The 16,773-nt window shown below is 35.7% G+C and overlaps 1 protein-coding gene across 7 annotated transcripts in view; it reads right to left on the bottom strand.

Moving 5' to 3' along the window:
* LOC125052167 (syntaxin-binding protein 5) overlaps positions 1-16,773 on the bottom strand; it is a 141,658-nt gene that overhangs the window by 4,928 nt on the left and 119,957 nt on the right. For 3 of the 7 annotated variants that reach the window (XR_007117415.1, XM_047652793.1, XM_047652797.1), the window contains exons 5-19: positions 12,926-12,989; positions 11,657-11,873; positions 11,383-11,458; positions 11,129-11,283; positions 10,193-10,356; positions 9,623-9,753; positions 8,850-8,929; positions 8,287-8,471; positions 7,706-7,816; positions 6,847-6,992; positions 6,008-6,164; positions 4,359-5,058; positions 3,519-3,605; positions 590-715; positions 59-181 (exon numbers count right to left, since the gene is read on the bottom strand). Coding sequence is in view for 6 of the 7 variants with exons in the window: in XM_047652793.1 (XP_047508749.1) it covers positions 59-181; positions 590-715; positions 3,519-3,605; positions 4,359-5,058; positions 6,008-6,164; positions 6,847-6,992; positions 7,706-7,816; positions 8,287-8,471; positions 8,850-8,929; positions 9,623-9,753; positions 10,193-10,356; positions 11,129-11,283; positions 11,383-11,458; positions 11,657-11,873; positions 12,926-12,989 (2,522 nt within the window). In the remaining variant the exon portion in view is untranslated. The remainder of the gene's footprint in view (positions 1-58; positions 182-589; positions 716-3,518; positions 3,606-4,358; positions 5,059-6,007; positions 6,165-6,846; positions 6,993-7,705; positions 7,817-8,286; positions 8,472-8,849; positions 8,930-9,622; positions 9,754-10,192; positions 10,357-11,128; positions 11,284-11,382; positions 11,459-11,656; positions 11,874-12,925; positions 12,990-16,773) is intronic. The other 4 variants (XM_047652795.1, XM_047652794.1, XM_047652799.1 and 1 more) reach the window with 4 other exon arrangements.

Raw genomic sequence — 16,773 nt, 5'->3', positions numbered from 1 at the left:
ACGATGATAGTTTTATATTGATGTAACATAAAAATAAACAGTTTAATAGGGAATTTACCACTTGTCGATACGACGACGGGCTGTGTATGCCTCAGATCAGCCTCGGGTAGGTTGATTGTCATGGTAATCACCGATCCAAGTGTCGTTCCTATCCACAGCGTCGGAACTGACAAAGTAGGATCTAAAAAAAACATGTGTGTGTACTTATCTACACGCGTTAGAAATTATACTTCCGTGGCGCAACAAGATAAAAATCTTTTTAATTTTTTTAATCTTTTGCCTTATTCTACGTTTGTAGAAAAAAGGTATTTAATACATTAAAAGTTATATAATAACGCATTATCTAGATAAATAAAGCTTATTTAAATATCACACAAAAATATTTCTACATAATTAAATTGACATTTTTTTTTAAATGTTGACTATGCTAACCAGAGGGTTTCGGTTTTGGGAAGGTGTGCGCGCGCATCGTAAAAATTTACTCTATTTATTTTTTCCTAACGCGCCAAAAGAACTATAACTTCACAAATATAAAAAAATATACAGAGAAAATAGGAAAATACTAAAGGTATGGTGATAAGATAATTACCTGACTTTTTGATGTAACTGTCGGCAAAAGCTAGACACTGTATGCCTTCTTGCGAGATGTTTTCGAGGCTGGACATGCTGCTGGAGCGAGACCGCGAAAACGAACTGTCCAGTTTATCTACGCGACCCGTATACACAAAATACACATAAAACCTTTTGTCTCACATCACCTTCAGCCAAAAACCCATCACCATTCTCATGGTCAAGAGTTCTTAGCTTAGTCGGTGACAGAAGATCATTATTATTTTTACAACAATTAAAACTCATACAAAAAGAATTTAAAGATTTAGCGTGATCACGACTGTCATCGACGGACCAAATAAAAATCTACAAATTATGAGATTTGGTACTTCAGTGCAGTTGTGAAATTAGCTGAAGGCACCGTCGGGTGCTAGAGGTATGTCGGGTGTAAAAACATCACGCACAAAGGAAACATGCTATGAGAGTACTTTGACTGCATGCCCGTCCAATCTCAGCTTATTTGCACAACGTTCACGAGTTCAGGTTTTTATATTTATTATAGATTTATCTACCTGATGTGAGGAAAGTTAATCGCATTCCGATTACAAAATGGTTTCAACTAACATAGAGATACTACATGGATGTTATGATTATAGCGAAAACAGCATAAGAAAACATGAATAATTCTTATTAAGAGCAACATAACATGGTATTGCTATGAATATGTATGTGAATGTGGTCGGAGGCCCAAGCTCCAGCGCCCAGCGACAGCTACATAAGCATCACTTTAGTTATGAGTATGCGCTATACACATTAAACACCGACCTGCAGTTTATATATTTTCATCATTCTCTAATTGTACTCTATTAAGAAGCACGTTTGTGGACGGACAAACAAGTGCAAAGAAAACATATATTCACAACTGACAAAAAAATATGTAAAGCCCTTTAGTCAATTCGTGCATCTGTTAGTGCGGCATGCGTCTAGTGCTCATATAAGGAGAATACCATAAGCATACATAGACAAAACGACAGTCGAATATAGAGGCAGCCAAAAACGAGCCATATAAAGTTTTTGCTTTGTGGTCGAGCTAGAAAAAATAAACAAATAACATACACTTAATCAACGACTATAAATATAAAATTATTGCGAAAAATACTCATTGCGATCATATTTTGAAGCAACCACCTTAGAAACGTAGACAAAGTACAAATATAATTAATTACTCATAAAATATTAAAAGAGCAAAATAAAAGTAAAAATGACCGCTTATGATAAATTATTTGGAACAAGTAAATTAACACAGAGAGAAGGCAAAAGAATTAAAGTAATGCTTTCGTGTCTTTAATATTATGGAAAGCCTCTTCAAAAATGCACAACACACAGTTAAGTAAACTTATAAGTAAGAGATTCTTTCGGCAGTTGTACACAGAGCGAGTGATAGAATATAAAGAGGATAGTTTTTAGTAGTAAGTCACCTTTTAGTTTATTTTCTAACACATGCCGCAGTTTTATAGTGTGCAATTCGAGTGCAGTGTAGGAGACATCGCTAAAACACAGCCACAATTTCGAATCTAAGGAAAATAACGACCACCTACTGTGCCAAAAAATTAAATAAAAATGGAATAAAAATAACAAAAATGTATTAATACAGATGCGTGTTCGGATACCATTCGGTTGCATTATTTGTAAGTACTCCATGGATGCGACAGACTGCGGAATAGTTGGTTCTGTATCGACAAAAACCAAAATAAGTGTTACAAGCACGGCCACTGCCCACAGCTGGGCGCGGGGAGCCGCCGCCCGGCACCTGAAGGTGGAAGGGCTCGCCGCACGCCAGCTGGCCACAACACACGGCAACAGCACCACAGACTACTACTTGGAATGACAACTAACGGGTATATATAGTTATGACGAACTTTATGATTTTTTACCTATTACATGATTCCGATCTGAAAGTTGAAACAAAAAATGTAAATTACGAGCTCGACGCATGCATGTCGTGTGAGTATAAAGCTGATTATCAATTTTTACGGTTCTCACCGTTTGTTTTTTTTTATTACATCCTTAATTATGATACTGTAATGTTTTAAGACTATCGTTGTTAAAGTTGTGAAGCTGAAGGTAATAAATAATATGTACTAGAACATTAAAAAACCTTCAGATTAACAACTTCTATGACTATGTTACAAGTATTAGTAATGAAACAAGTAGATAAGTTGAGTTAGTGTAGACAGAAATAACAAAAAATCATGTATAACAGAGATAAACAAACAGAAAAGCGAGCTCGTTTGATGACAAAACGGTAGCACGTCGAGGAACATCGATGGTATTAGTCGTTCGGGTGTTAATGAAGCGACATACTCGTACGCAACTCATAAAGTTAGCAGTCTTCAGGCCGAAAAGTATCATTCCGCATTCGACCGGAGGCGACGGATCAATCGAGCGACGCGTTCAACCAAAAATAGGGTACTAAAACAAAGTAAGAAGAGGAAATTGCGACTGCTTCAGAACGGAAAGACGAGAGCGGTCTTATAAGGTGACTGTACTACCAAAACTGCAATACTGTCGCGTGGTGAGCAGAGAGTGCTGCGGGGCGGGGGGCGCGGCGTACACGTCGGACGCGGTGGAGAGGCACTTGTGCAGTTTGCGGGTACCTTGGGACCGCGAGCGCCTCACTCGCGTCGGGCACGCCGCTCCGCCCCCGCCGCCCGCCGATGCCCCGCCGCCCCCGCCGACGCCCGGCCCGTTCATCTACAACACACATACCAGGCTCACCGCCCGGCGCCCCGCTGCCCCTCCGGATGACGGGACCGAGAGACCGACACAGACCGACGTGTTAATGGTTACGGGACAAACATTGACCCCGGACGCGGTGCCACAGATTGACAGTACAGATTATTGGATTAGTGTGGTATGGACGAAGATTCAGCTTCCCCCGTTAGTTTTACGGATTCATAGATGCATACCTATTCTGTTGGGCACTTGTACGATTTCTTCGTTAGTTTCGCCACTGATCTGTTGGTTTCTCGTGCAGAGGCTCGCTACAAAGTCTCCTGAAGAATTCACATTGATCAGAGGAGGTTCGATAGTGAGACGAGAGGCCCGGTCGGTCGGTGCCTCGGCGCGTGTACGAGCGGCTACCGGTGTGCAGCTACGGTTCGCTACTTAGCTTACACACGTTTTAAATAAACAGCGATTACAGTAAAAACCTACTCTCTATGCTATACATATTTATGTTGTAATTAAACTACTTAAATTTACCGAAAAGATCTGCGAATAGATATCTAAGGCAGTTAGTGTCTTCGTCGGATGAGTCCTTGTCCTTGAGAAAGAAAACACACATCATTTACCTAGCGGAGTCGGACGTGTGAGTTTATAACTAGTAATTATCAAATAATTATAGATATGCATATACATACTATACATATTTAACATAAAATTGAATTCTACTTAATATAAGATAATCAATTATATTAAATTATATAAAATGTACAAAAAATTAAAAAGCACACGCAAAAATCACAAGAAGCGGAAAGCAAAACTTCAATTATTATTTAGTGTTTTAATACTAGAAACTGATTTAATGTTTTATTTTAAAAATGGCGTTTAGTTTGTTTTATTTACAATAACTTGTTATCGCAGAAGCTAACTACGCTGGCCTAAGAGTTAAAAATTCTATATATTAATCTACGTTAGTAGTAAACAAACCATTACCATTCATAAGACTACTGTATAATAAGGCACATGATGGCGTGAGTGCTACCGACCCCGTGACGTGAGTGAGTGAGCAGTGCCGAGCTACTTACTGAAGCGTCGCATGAGGTTTCCCGCGAACGACTGCGCCGGCTGGCTCGCTTGTCTCTTTCGCAGATCTTTCACCGATTCTTGCCTGTTATATTTTATGTTCGGCACTGACAACAATCTTTGCTCTCTCTGATCTCTATCATCTTTCTTTTTACTCTTTTGTCGAGGCGGTCGCGTAGGTTTTCCCTCGTCATCGAATAACGGAAGGTTATCTGGTCGGACAGCTTTATCGTCGTCTCCCAATTTCGACGGAGACACATCAGGGGAAGACTCGAGCCGATCTTTATCTTGCCATCGTTCTTGTAACTCTTTATGCATTCTGTCGTAGACGTCGGACGACCTTTTTTCTTGTAACTCTCGGTGCATCCTCTCGAATACATCAGAACAAACGCGCAGCGGGGACGGTAATTGACTTTTATCTTCTTCTGACAGTTTTTCATTGGATTCTTCATCCGGCGAATCGTTACTTTCTTGAGCACTCTCTGCTTTCTCCGGAGGTTCAGTATAAAACTGCGAGTTACTCTTTTCGGTGGTTTCATCGCTGTCGACGGGGGCGAATGCAGCTTTAAGCTTAAGATCGACTTTAGAAAGCTGTCTCTTGAGATTAAATGTTTTCCAGGGCGTGGATTTCCGCCTGGCGTCGAGTTTGGGTTCGGGCAGAGTCTCCTCGGCTGGCTCCGGGCTGACCGGCGCCTCTTCCAGCTTCAGGGAGAGGGAACACATCATTTGGTTGTTGCCGCACAATTAATATTACGTGTGCGGTTGCGTTGCTCCAGACTACACCACACAGACGGATAACGATCATTCCTTTATGAAATATGTGCAAAAAATATATGACGATAATAAATGTTTGTTTAAGGAATGATCGTTAGCGAACAGCGTTAACTACTTGTACAGAAACAGAGCTAAAATAATAGTCGTATACAAAGTGATTAATTGTTAAGTTGTTATAGGTTGTATTTAGCCGGTGCGGCTACAATGGTGCGTGGTAGAGGTGGGTGAAGCTAATAACGAAGTTCTAAATGCCATGCTCTCTTCTACCTGGACAAGCAGATACCCTCATCAGCACTACACATTTATCCAAATTATTTAAGTCGTGTTTGATAGCGAACCAGAGAGAATTTTCTTAATTCACTGGTACTTGCAACAGAAATTTAATAAAATTAAATCGCAAATTAAATAAAATATGAAAATGTCGTTACTTTTTAAATATTTTAAATAATTTTCTGAGATAATATAAATATTTTAATTAATGCAATACTTTGCAACCCCAACCCTTAACCAAGAATGAATTGTTGCTTTTTTGTATCCCAACTGAATACTTAAACGTCGAGTTAATTACACGCATTACATTGACTATCATTTCAAATGGGCCAATATAGATGAATAAATATGTACAATTCTTTATCGTAAAATTACTGAATATTTTAGCATGTTCACCTAATTTTCACATCGTTTGAGAATTTTACAATTAATAAGCATAGAACTTCATGACATGACGTATCAAAAATGAGAAGAGATTTTATATACAAAAATGGTATTTCAACTTTAATCGCTGCATTATCTAATGTGTATTCAGTGAGTCCTAACAAACGTAATGTAATGACGTCATCATCGTTGGTCGTGTGGTTCTGGGTTCAGCGTGAGTTACCTGGTCGAGTTCGGGCGAGCGGCGGTCGTGTCGGTCTTGCCTGTCGGGTCGTAGGCTGGGTTCGGGCAAGTACAGGCTGTGTGCAGGCAACGCTGCTACCACTGCGCGGCGCCACATGTCCACTACCACCACGCCTCTCTCGCCGCCCCAAGCTATTCTGAAACCCAGCGTAATTGCTTTTCTCTAGAGTGAGGCAAAATTGGAATAAAAGTACTATAATAATTAGATAATATATATAAAATGAAAAATATATTTTTGGTACTTTTTAGAAAGAAAAGTCTACCCAGTGACAATAAATAGCTTTTTTATAAGGTGTTGTGGGTTTTTAAGACCACTGCCGGATGGACGGATGACTTCAAAATAGCAAACCATGCATATTACTCTAAAAAGACTTCAAGTTAGAAGGACATACAAGTTACCATAACATATTATGATATTTATTTAAAAATATTCTTTTTGATGATTTTTCTTCTGCCTCGTAATTAGCTACTACTTTTATATATTAGTTGTGACTCAATTAACCCTTGGATTAGCTTTTACATATATAATTATTATTTTTTGTGTTTTCTTTAGATTTAACTTTATTTTAGTTTTAGGTAGTTTTATGTTATTTTAAGTTTGAGTTTCTATTAATTATTTATGTACTTCTAGTACTTTATCCTCTGTAGGTGTATCTTTTTATTGTTTTATATTAGGGTTGCCTGGAAGAAATCGCTTGTTAGCGATAAGGCCGCCCGTTGCCTAATAACTTATGTAACCTGATTTTTTGTATGTATGTTTTTATATAAGGTAAGTGTAAATAAATAAATATTTTTTAAAGAATTAGCCTTTATACTTACAGTCCGTAGGAGGAGTTGATCGTGAGTGCAGCGACTGGGTTAGGTGGACCCTGCTGCAAGGCCACGAGGGTAGCCTGGAAGCCAGCCGCACGTCTTGACCCGCCCGTGCCTGATGCACCACGCACGCGTACGCTGCCCCAGGCCGACTGCACGTAATACAATTAGTTATACATATGTTATTAGGAAGGTATCAATTAAATATGCGTGGGAAACATCTGGGTTATTTATAGACATTTGATTGTCCAATAAATAATAGGAATACAATAATTAATACAGTTTATCAGTTATGTGGTACCGATTTATTATTAGTGTAAGTACGGCTCGGTGGTAAACAGTAATTGCGGTAGCAAATTACGATGGAATGATGAAAGCAGAGCTAAAACTGTTGTTATTTCATTGCACTAATTCTAAAAAGACCACGTGGACTGTTTTAATTTAATTTTATACCCGACACACATTTTTGTAATTCTTTTTCATAGGCCATCATAGATAAATGTTACAAATGCAAATTTATAAACAAACTTGCAAATTTTATAACAATTTAAAGTGATTTATAAGTTTAAAACGCATGAGCGATATTTAATATTAAGATCTAAGGGAAGTCGCCGTGTTAAGTAAGTTAGTAAGTTAAGTCGGTAAGTGTAATCACTTTTTTGGTAATCCAATGACTACAGACACTTGTGTGTGTTGTTGGAAAATGTGACCTTATACATCTTACAACATTGTAGGTTTGCCTACAATATTATTTTATTTGTGAATTCTTAAATAAGCTTACGAATATGGCACTCTTTTTTAAACAAAAGCTATTATCCAAATTGTATAAAGAGTATACAACAACAATCAAAGTGATTAACCGTACCCGTACCCTTGGTGGCTCGTGATCGTCACGGGCTCCAGCCCCCCGGGCCCCTTCCACATCCGGAGACGTCTCCTCTTCTGTCGCATCACTAATTATTGGGATCTCCAACACCTGAAATACGTACGATGTTGCTTTAGGCGACGAAGTGGTATATTGTTATAAATCCATTAAGACTGGACATACCATATTTATATCTAAATCTTCACAAATTAATATGACATTAAAACATCAGGGTGAGGTCCCGAAAATCGTGATAAAATAGAAAAAGATAAAGCTAAAAAAAAGGCAAAGATATTTTTTTGAAATCGTTGTGTTGTATACCTTCGTGTTGGTTACCAAGTTACTAACCAAAAAATCTGAGTTACAAACAATTTAAAAATTGAAAGCTACAAATATTACACACAACACAACAGAAAAACATTAAAGTGAAAACGACCTGAACTATTGAAGTACTTCAGTCTAGCCATAATTTTCTTTTAAAAATTTTATAACGTACATCTATAAAACCATAAATAAAAATGTGTTAAGCTATAGACACAATGAATATTTCGATTCTTATTAATGTTCTAAGGAAGACGTACATGCGTCTGCGCGGTAAGTTCTTGTTTACGGAATTTGAAGAGAAGAACATGGCCGTGGGGCAGTGCCACACATAATCGCCGGGACTCCGCACAGAGTGCCACCTGCTGGATGCCCAACGGGCTGTCCTCCTCATTCCCGCCCATGCTGCTCGCGCTACCCGCGCTGCCTGCCCGTCTTTCGAATACTGAAAATGCAAATAAAATCCCAGTAAATCTTAAGAGACTTGTCAAATCAGGTATTTCATTAATTTATTTTTTTACATTTATTATAAAAGTATTGTCTTCTCTTTGCGACAAATCATTACACCAATTTAAATTGTCCCGACCTATGGTCACGTAAAATCTTAACACTTAAAAAAAAAAAAAGATGTTTAATCTCGTAATATATATTTTAGAAATGTCCATAAATAATGGTTATTATAAAAGTGACTTTTTTCCTTCATAAAAATACAACCGCCACTTGAAAAACATCTAACATCATCGATTCTTTAGTAACACTGCCAGTTAAAGAAATATAATATCAGTGCTATCCTTCCGTGTTTTGAAAAATAATGTTTACTCACCCTTAGCACATTTTAATTTATATAATATTTGTAAAGTCCCCGCGCTCGCATCCCAAAATTTTACACTGCCGTCTGCGTGTCTGAAATTTTTGTTATTATTATTTTAATGATCATAAAAAGTAAGCACCCTTCTCTTAAAACAAATACAAAATCCCCTAGTAAAAGTGACGATTATTCCTGTGCCAGTGAATTTCTTTATAACCACCTAATCATGCTCTTCTTTTTAGACTATTCGTCACCACTTTCTTCTTTGTCTCTATTATTAAATTTTATAATTTCATTTCGTGTGTATAAAAAATATAATCATACTAGCAGGCCGGCCAAGCGTTGCTGTGGCTAAGATTTTTGTTATATTACATAGAAGCAAACTATTCAAGGGAAACGGTAGGAGAACACCAGTCCTCATACCATGCTTTTTTGGTGGTTATGCCATTAAATTGTAGCTTATGTGAAACGTTAGTACTTTCAACACAGCGCCATCTGTTAGAATTGTGACTGGTGGACTAGTGACTATAGCAATTAATTAAAATGCAAATAATACTTGAAAACATTGTGTTTACTTGTATGAGAAAATATACAAGACATTATTATAATTGACACCGCACATCTAAAAATAAAATAAAGATATTCCAAATTTAAATGCAGTGCATCATAGACAATTGTATGTGGACAGCACCACGACCTTCCAACACAAATATTTTGCAATAAAATAATATTGCGGGTATAAATAATTTATATATATTAAGATAAAAAAAAAAGACGAGTGGACGTACCCAGTGAGTATGATCTCGCTGTAGGAACAAGACGCGGGTGACCATTCACCACCGTCGACAGGCCACAATTTTTCGCTGAAGCCAGCTGGCTTCTTATTGCCTTGACGGCCAACCGAGTAGAATGCTGGGATCTAAAAATTACAATCACCTTCTTAATATAACAGTCGAAAAACAATGTGGCGCAACAGTCTTCTTTCCGGTCTTCTCACGACGTTTTCCTTTATTGTACAAGTAAGGTTCAGTTGTTAATATAGAAATAATTGTACAATTGATTTGTTTTCGATTTCATAACTATCTTATTGTAAAGTAAGGAAGAATAAATATTTTATTGGTTTGGCTTCCCCAAACCAATAAAATATTATGCCAAGATATAATTAAACTAAAATAAACTTGCCTAATTACCTACGCTATGTTAACAAAAGTAGTGATGTGATTCTTTTCATCACAGCTTAAAAATAATTTGAGTGAAAGAGACTAAAGTATTGTTAAAATAGAAGTTACTACACTATTTTAATAGTTAATAGTAATAAGATTTCTAGACTATTATTTATTTATAGACTGGGTTCTCACCAGGTCCGAGGGGCAGTCGGCGAAATATGAGCAGCAGGTGACAGGGGACTCGTGAATGTCCATTGGATAAGGATTCTCGAAGCAGGGATATCCCGGCGATTGAAGGTCAATTACTACCAAGTCGTTCTGCAGGAGCACCACTATCGCATACGGCTCCTGGTATTCTGGAAAACGATGGATGATCACATAAAATATGTTCCTCAAATTCATAAATTATTAATGATAATTCATAAAAACGAAATCAGTCTTATTACATAAAGACTAATCAGTACTTATGTTAAAATGATATAATAAGCCTGATTTAAAAAAAAATATGTTAGCTTAATATTAAATTTCTGTTTTCTTTTATTTTTTCTTTTTGTGTATACTTACTTATGTTTTTTGTTTCATATATATTGTTTATCTAAGTGTTTTATATGATGTTTTTTTATAGCTGTAAGATTACTAATAAATAAATGGGGTTAAAGCGCTAATTAGTATTTACTTGTTAAGAATTACGCCTAAATAAACAATAATGTGAAACTATTACTTATTAAATTCAATTTATTATTGTACAAAAAACTCCACAACAAAACTTTTTAGACACAAACGTTTAAAAACAAAATTTTTAGAGATCAAAATTTCATACACGTTAGAAAAAGACGTCTAATATTCGAGGAGGATTGAAGAATGGTTAGATACTTGATACGGATTTTTTATGTATTCATTTAAAAAATTCAACGCTTGGCACACTCATACATAGGTATGTAAAAAAATTAAATCATAAAAAAGAACACAGTTTTGATGTGACAGGCAAATATTCAGGGAGAAAAAAAAACATCAAGCTGAGAACTATTAAAAATTATAAAAAAATCACAGTCTGTAGATATCCCGATCTAGCTCGTTAAATACACGTTCGCTGATATAAATAATATATGATAAACAAAGGCGACATACCGGCGGCGTGTGGGCTTTCACAGAGAGTGACGAAGTCAACAACGCTGTGCTCCATCTCTAGTACTGTGGTTGATTTGCCATTTAAAACCGTAATGCTGTGTGTCCGGCCCGCTTTATCCGTCGGTAGCCCGCCCGAAAATATCACCAGAGTCTCGCTGTAATGTTATACATCTAGTTAAACAATATTCAATTTAAAAGGTAAATTACCTTTACATTACGTATTGTGTAATCTTTCAACAGAAAAATTTGCTTACCCCGTCTTTGAAGTTTTCCATTCCAACCTGTGTATAGGTTTACATGCTTCTAGTTTACCTTCTTTGTTAGCTTTTGCTGGAACATAATTTTTAGAAATCATTCATAACCATTCATAATCATTCATAACATAATCATTCATTCATTATAATGATTATATAATCAAACAAATGTTATAACACATCCAAAAACTTTTCACGAAAGTATTAGAAGTTGGTATATATAATTTATATTACTAATCAACTACTATTCTAAATATTGCAGAACAGTACATACCATGTGGGTAAGATAGCGAGATAGGTCTGGGAGCTCGTACAGTCCAAGTGGCGAGGGCGCCATCAGCGTGCGCCGTCATGAGTTTGCCGTCATGATGCCAAGCAGCTGCGCGGATAGCATCCCCCGGCATACCTGAGCCTATGTGGCCACGCCACTCTGCTGCACGCGCCCGCAGATCCCAAACCACTATTAACCCGCTTTCGAACGCTATCAGCAACTGGAACATGATACCAACTTATTGTTATTATTGATATGTTTAGCTTGATATGTCAAGAAATATAAATGTTATAATGAAATATTATTCAAACTCAAACTCAAATTATCTTTATTCATATAGGTAAACAAGTACACTTATGAATCGTCAGAAAGAAGTTACATTAATTGTGAATTTACATTTACTACCAGTTCGCAAGTCAAGAAGGTAAGGGGTAAGAAGAACTGGCAAGAAACTTTCCGCCACTCTTTTTAATCGCCAAGTATTGTCAACAAATTGTTTGAACTGGAGCAAATCAATCCCAAGGATTAGGATCATTTAAGTATTCCTCAAATTTATAAAAAGCTTTATTAATTAATTTTCGTTTAATGAGGGCTTTGAATTTTTAGGCTATGTTCAGATGGCAAAAACTTGACGCGCGTTTTCAAATCGCGCGACTAGACATTGTGGTATTTTCATACAACTGTTCACATGAGCGCGCGTTAACGCGCGTCAACGCGGCGCTCAGAGAAAAAGTCTCTAGACGCAGGTGATCGCGCGTTGACGCGCACTTTGATATTAATGTAATGTCCGTTTGCTGTTCAGATGAGCGCGCGCTTTCATCGCGATCGCATGTAATTTTGTTAATTTTTGTAATTATATTTTGTTCTCGCATTTAAAATGAGTGAAATTGAAGATATTGACATCGACTTACTAATCGATGAAGTAGAAAAAAGGCCAGCAAGTTGGAATATAGCAAATTTGTATAAAAAATATAATATAATTTGTTTTTTTTTTTAAAATGCGTGAACCCAATGTGTACGTTTTCTTTTTCTATATTTTTCTTGATAATATAAACACAAAATAATAGCCTCTTCCACGTCCATTTTCTACGTTCTACCGAACTAGACTGACGAGTACTCTCGCAACGCGCGTTAGCGCTCATCATCTGAACGCTCTTCAAATTTGATTGCGCGTTGACGCACGTCAGCGCGCGTTACATGTGATCATAGCCTTAGTGATAATTCTCTAATTTCGCTTGGGAGTTTGTTGTTAAAACGATTCATGATTGTTACCTTGCTAGCGTCTAATGGATTGTCTATAATTTCTACCACCGCCCCGGGATGATTAGGTCGAGTTCTGAAAAAGAATTGAAGATTAAAATCAACACATAATCAAAGTAAACCAAAACTTTACTTGAATAATTATCTTCTGCCGTTTCGCATTTAGTTCATAAACCAAAAACTCAAATAACAACAACACAGCTAAATCTCGTAAGTATCATTATATATAGAGTAGGCGTTGAGTGTCAGCCGCGTGGCGCCACTTGTTGACAGCTACCGCCCTTCACTCGCATTAGGCCCTTCGCATCCTATTCTTGAATACTTATTATATTGTGCGAAGACAGCTCGCATAACTAACTACTCCTACAGAAAGTGTTTATAGGTTTACAATATTACTAAAAGGATCATTTAAATAAGTGTAATTAAGATTATATTTTATTCCATAACATCTAAATTAAATATAAACATAATACGGATAAATAATAATTACTATTTGGTATCTGAGACAACATTGAAGCGAATTGTAGTGTATTTAGGAGTATTTGAACGCCGGGCTCTCTCTCAAACTAATTACAACTGAATAAACGTTCCGACTGAAACTGCCCTATTACTCTGGCAAGAACCTATCATAAACAAATATTAGCTTTGGCAAATATTTATAGCTAAAAATGTCTATTGCAAGTGTCTAACTCTTTTGTATTTATTCACCTTTTTACTTTTACTCTATGCTTAATATTATAAACCTCAGGAGTTTGATGGTGGAACTTACTGATCTCGACACCAGTTGTCTAATCTAATATATAAAATTCTCGTGTTACAATGTTCCTCCGAAACGGCTCGACCGATTCTTATGAAATGTTTTATGCATATTCAGTGAGTCTGCGTATCGGCTACTATCTTTCAAACCCCTAAGTGATAAGAAGTGTCAACCCCCAAAAAAACATTTTTATTTTTAGACAATTTTCACCCTTCTACGATCAACCCCATTTTTTATTGTAGTAGATAGTTATTTTTATTGAACTAAAAAAATGTTTCCTAGAAATAATATACATGGCAAAACCACGTTTGCTGGTCAGCTAGTTAAGTTATATATTTTTAAGGTATAAGTTCTATATATATAGACGTCAACATGTATGAAGTTGATTTCTCGGTTCATTCACATGAAAGCAATTTTAGAGTGATTGTTATGTGGTGATGCTGCGTTGTGGATTTACGACAGTATTGTTCCATCAAGGGGCCGCCATCTCGTAAACACGCAAATTGATATTTTATGACAAATTTGTAATCTACTCTCATAACGTCAAGACCGTAAATATGATCTAATATTTTGAATTAACTACGTGACAGCCTCTTCGATATATACAATAGTTATGTATAAAATGACAAGGATACTTGTGTAGAATTGAACTTAAACATAATGGTTATTGAATAGGTATATATGTATAAAGATTATACTAGGATAAAATACTAGGTAAATCCTACTAATATTATAAAACGCGAAAGTTTGTAAGTATGGATGGATGTTTATTACTCTTTCACGTAAAAACTACTAAATGGATTTTATTGTAACTTAGCTTAACTATAGCTTATACATCAGAATAACACATAGGCTACAATTTATAAAGATATTGTGTGAATTGTACAAAATATCAAGTAAGTAGGAAAAAATCTACCATCTGTTAGCTATATTGGCGTGCGCTGCCAAAACCGCTAGAGTTACACATATGTAACGCATGATGAAAATGTTTATCTTAAATAGTCCTATAAAGCCAGCCACAGTATATATCTATGTCTTATGTGTAAGCCATTATAGCCGAAAAAGTGAACTATAACTACAAAAAAAATTGATAATTTATTTCAAACTAGCTGACCTGGCTAACTTCGTTCCGCCCTACAACCTTATAATATCGTTGTTACTTTAATTTAACTTATTTTAGGATTTCATTAATGTTAAGTATTACATTAATACACCTTTTTTGCAAATTCAGAAATGTTTTGTTGCTTGCCATTGCGAAAGAAGTATGGCAGTTTTACACATTAGGCATCTTCTCTCTAGCGTCAATATGGCGATACTGCATGTTAAGCACTTTCTGATATCCAACATCTTTTGATCAGGATCAAAGTATGGTTATGCATCTCCTCATTCACTTCAAGATCGGAATTTCTTGAACTGACACGAATTCGACGTAAAATGATGCGTAGTTTTGTCAACAGATGGCACCATATGGTTTTTGCATTCGTAAAATTAATTAATTAATTTATTGTTATTCGATAACTTATCCGATATTTTATTGCTTATTCTGCTATTCGGGACGGAAACAAATCCAACAAATCAAAAACCATGGCAATCGGTCCAGCCGTTCTCGAGTTATAAGTGTTGTAACAAACACGACTTTCTTTTATATATATAGATGCACATTTGATAGTAATAAAGTGTTTCCTGAAAATATATAATTTTATCGCTGGTATTTAAAGTAGATAAAATATGTCGTTCACGCTACATCATTTGGATAAATATTATTTTAATCCTGCGCAGACAAAGTCGCGGGCACCAGCTAGTAATGTTATAAATTCGCGAATGTCAAGGCTATTCAACTTCTTGACACCACCGAACAAAACCATTTGAAATAGTCTAGTGCACGTTCGTCTTAAATGCTAAACAGTCGTAATAGTACGGGAGGTAGCAACGTTTTCGAGAAAGAATTTCAGGTCAGCTGATTTTGTGATATGTCTTCCTTCTTGCACTTCCGGTTAGAGTCTGGGCAATCTGGCTGGCGGTAGTGGTTGCGTTCATTAGTGCGCATCCTATCTGTCCAGGTAAAAATCCTGGATTTTAAAAGCATTTTAAGAAGCGTAATTTTTAATTTTTCGTTTTTAAATACGTCTACCTGACATACTTTTTTTATTGCCAGACATTTTTCACGTTGCTAACTATGTGCCAGACGCGATTTTAAGTTTTATTTTTATGAAAATTTCAAAGCATTTTAGAATGTCTGTAATTTTAATATTATGTTATTTAAATATAAGGAAAACTGAAAATGAATTTGCCAGACATTAATTCGGTTGTTAAGTCTTGAATTAAAATGATAAAGTATTGCAGTATGATGAAGCATTGCATTTTAAGAAGCGTAATTTTTGATTTTTCCTTTTTAAATACGTCTACCTGACATACTTTTTTTATTGCCAGACATTTTGCACGTTGTTAACTATGTGCCAGACGCGATTTTAAGTTTTATTTTTATGAAAATTTCAAAGCATTTTAGAATGTCTGTAATTTTAATATTATGTTATTTAAATATAAGGAAAACTGAAAATGAATTTGCCAGACATTAATTCGGTTGTTAAGTCTTGAATTAAAATGATAAAGTTTTGCAGTATGATGAAGCATTGCATTTTAAGAAGCGTAATTTTTGATTTTTCCTTTTTAAATACGTCTACCTGACATACTTTTTTTATTGCCAGACATTTTTCACGTTGCTAACTATGTGCCAGACGCGATTTTAAGTCTTATTTTTATAAAAATTTCAAAGCATTTTAGAATGTCTGTAATTTTAATATTATGTTATTTAAATATAAGAAAAACTGAAAATGAATTTGCCAGACATTAATTCGATTGTTAAGTCTTGAATTAAAATGATAAAGTTTTGCAGTATGATGAAGCATTGCATTTTAAGAAGCGTAATTTTTGATTTTTCCTTTTTAAATACGTCTACCTGACATACTTTTTTTATTGCCAGACATTTTTCACGTTGCTAACTATGTGCCAGACGCGATTTTAAGTCTTATTTTTATAAAAATTTCAAAGCATTTTAGAATGTCTGTAATTTTAATATTATGTTATTTAAATATAAGAAAAACTG

This window comes from Pieris napi, chromosome 9, assembly GCF_905475465.1.
Source record: "Pieris napi chromosome 9, ilPieNapi1.2, whole genome shotgun sequence".
NCBI lineage: Eukaryota > Metazoa > Arthropoda > Insecta > Lepidoptera > Pieridae > Pieris > Pieris napi.
This window is presented reverse-complemented; position numbering and strand designations above follow the sequence as displayed.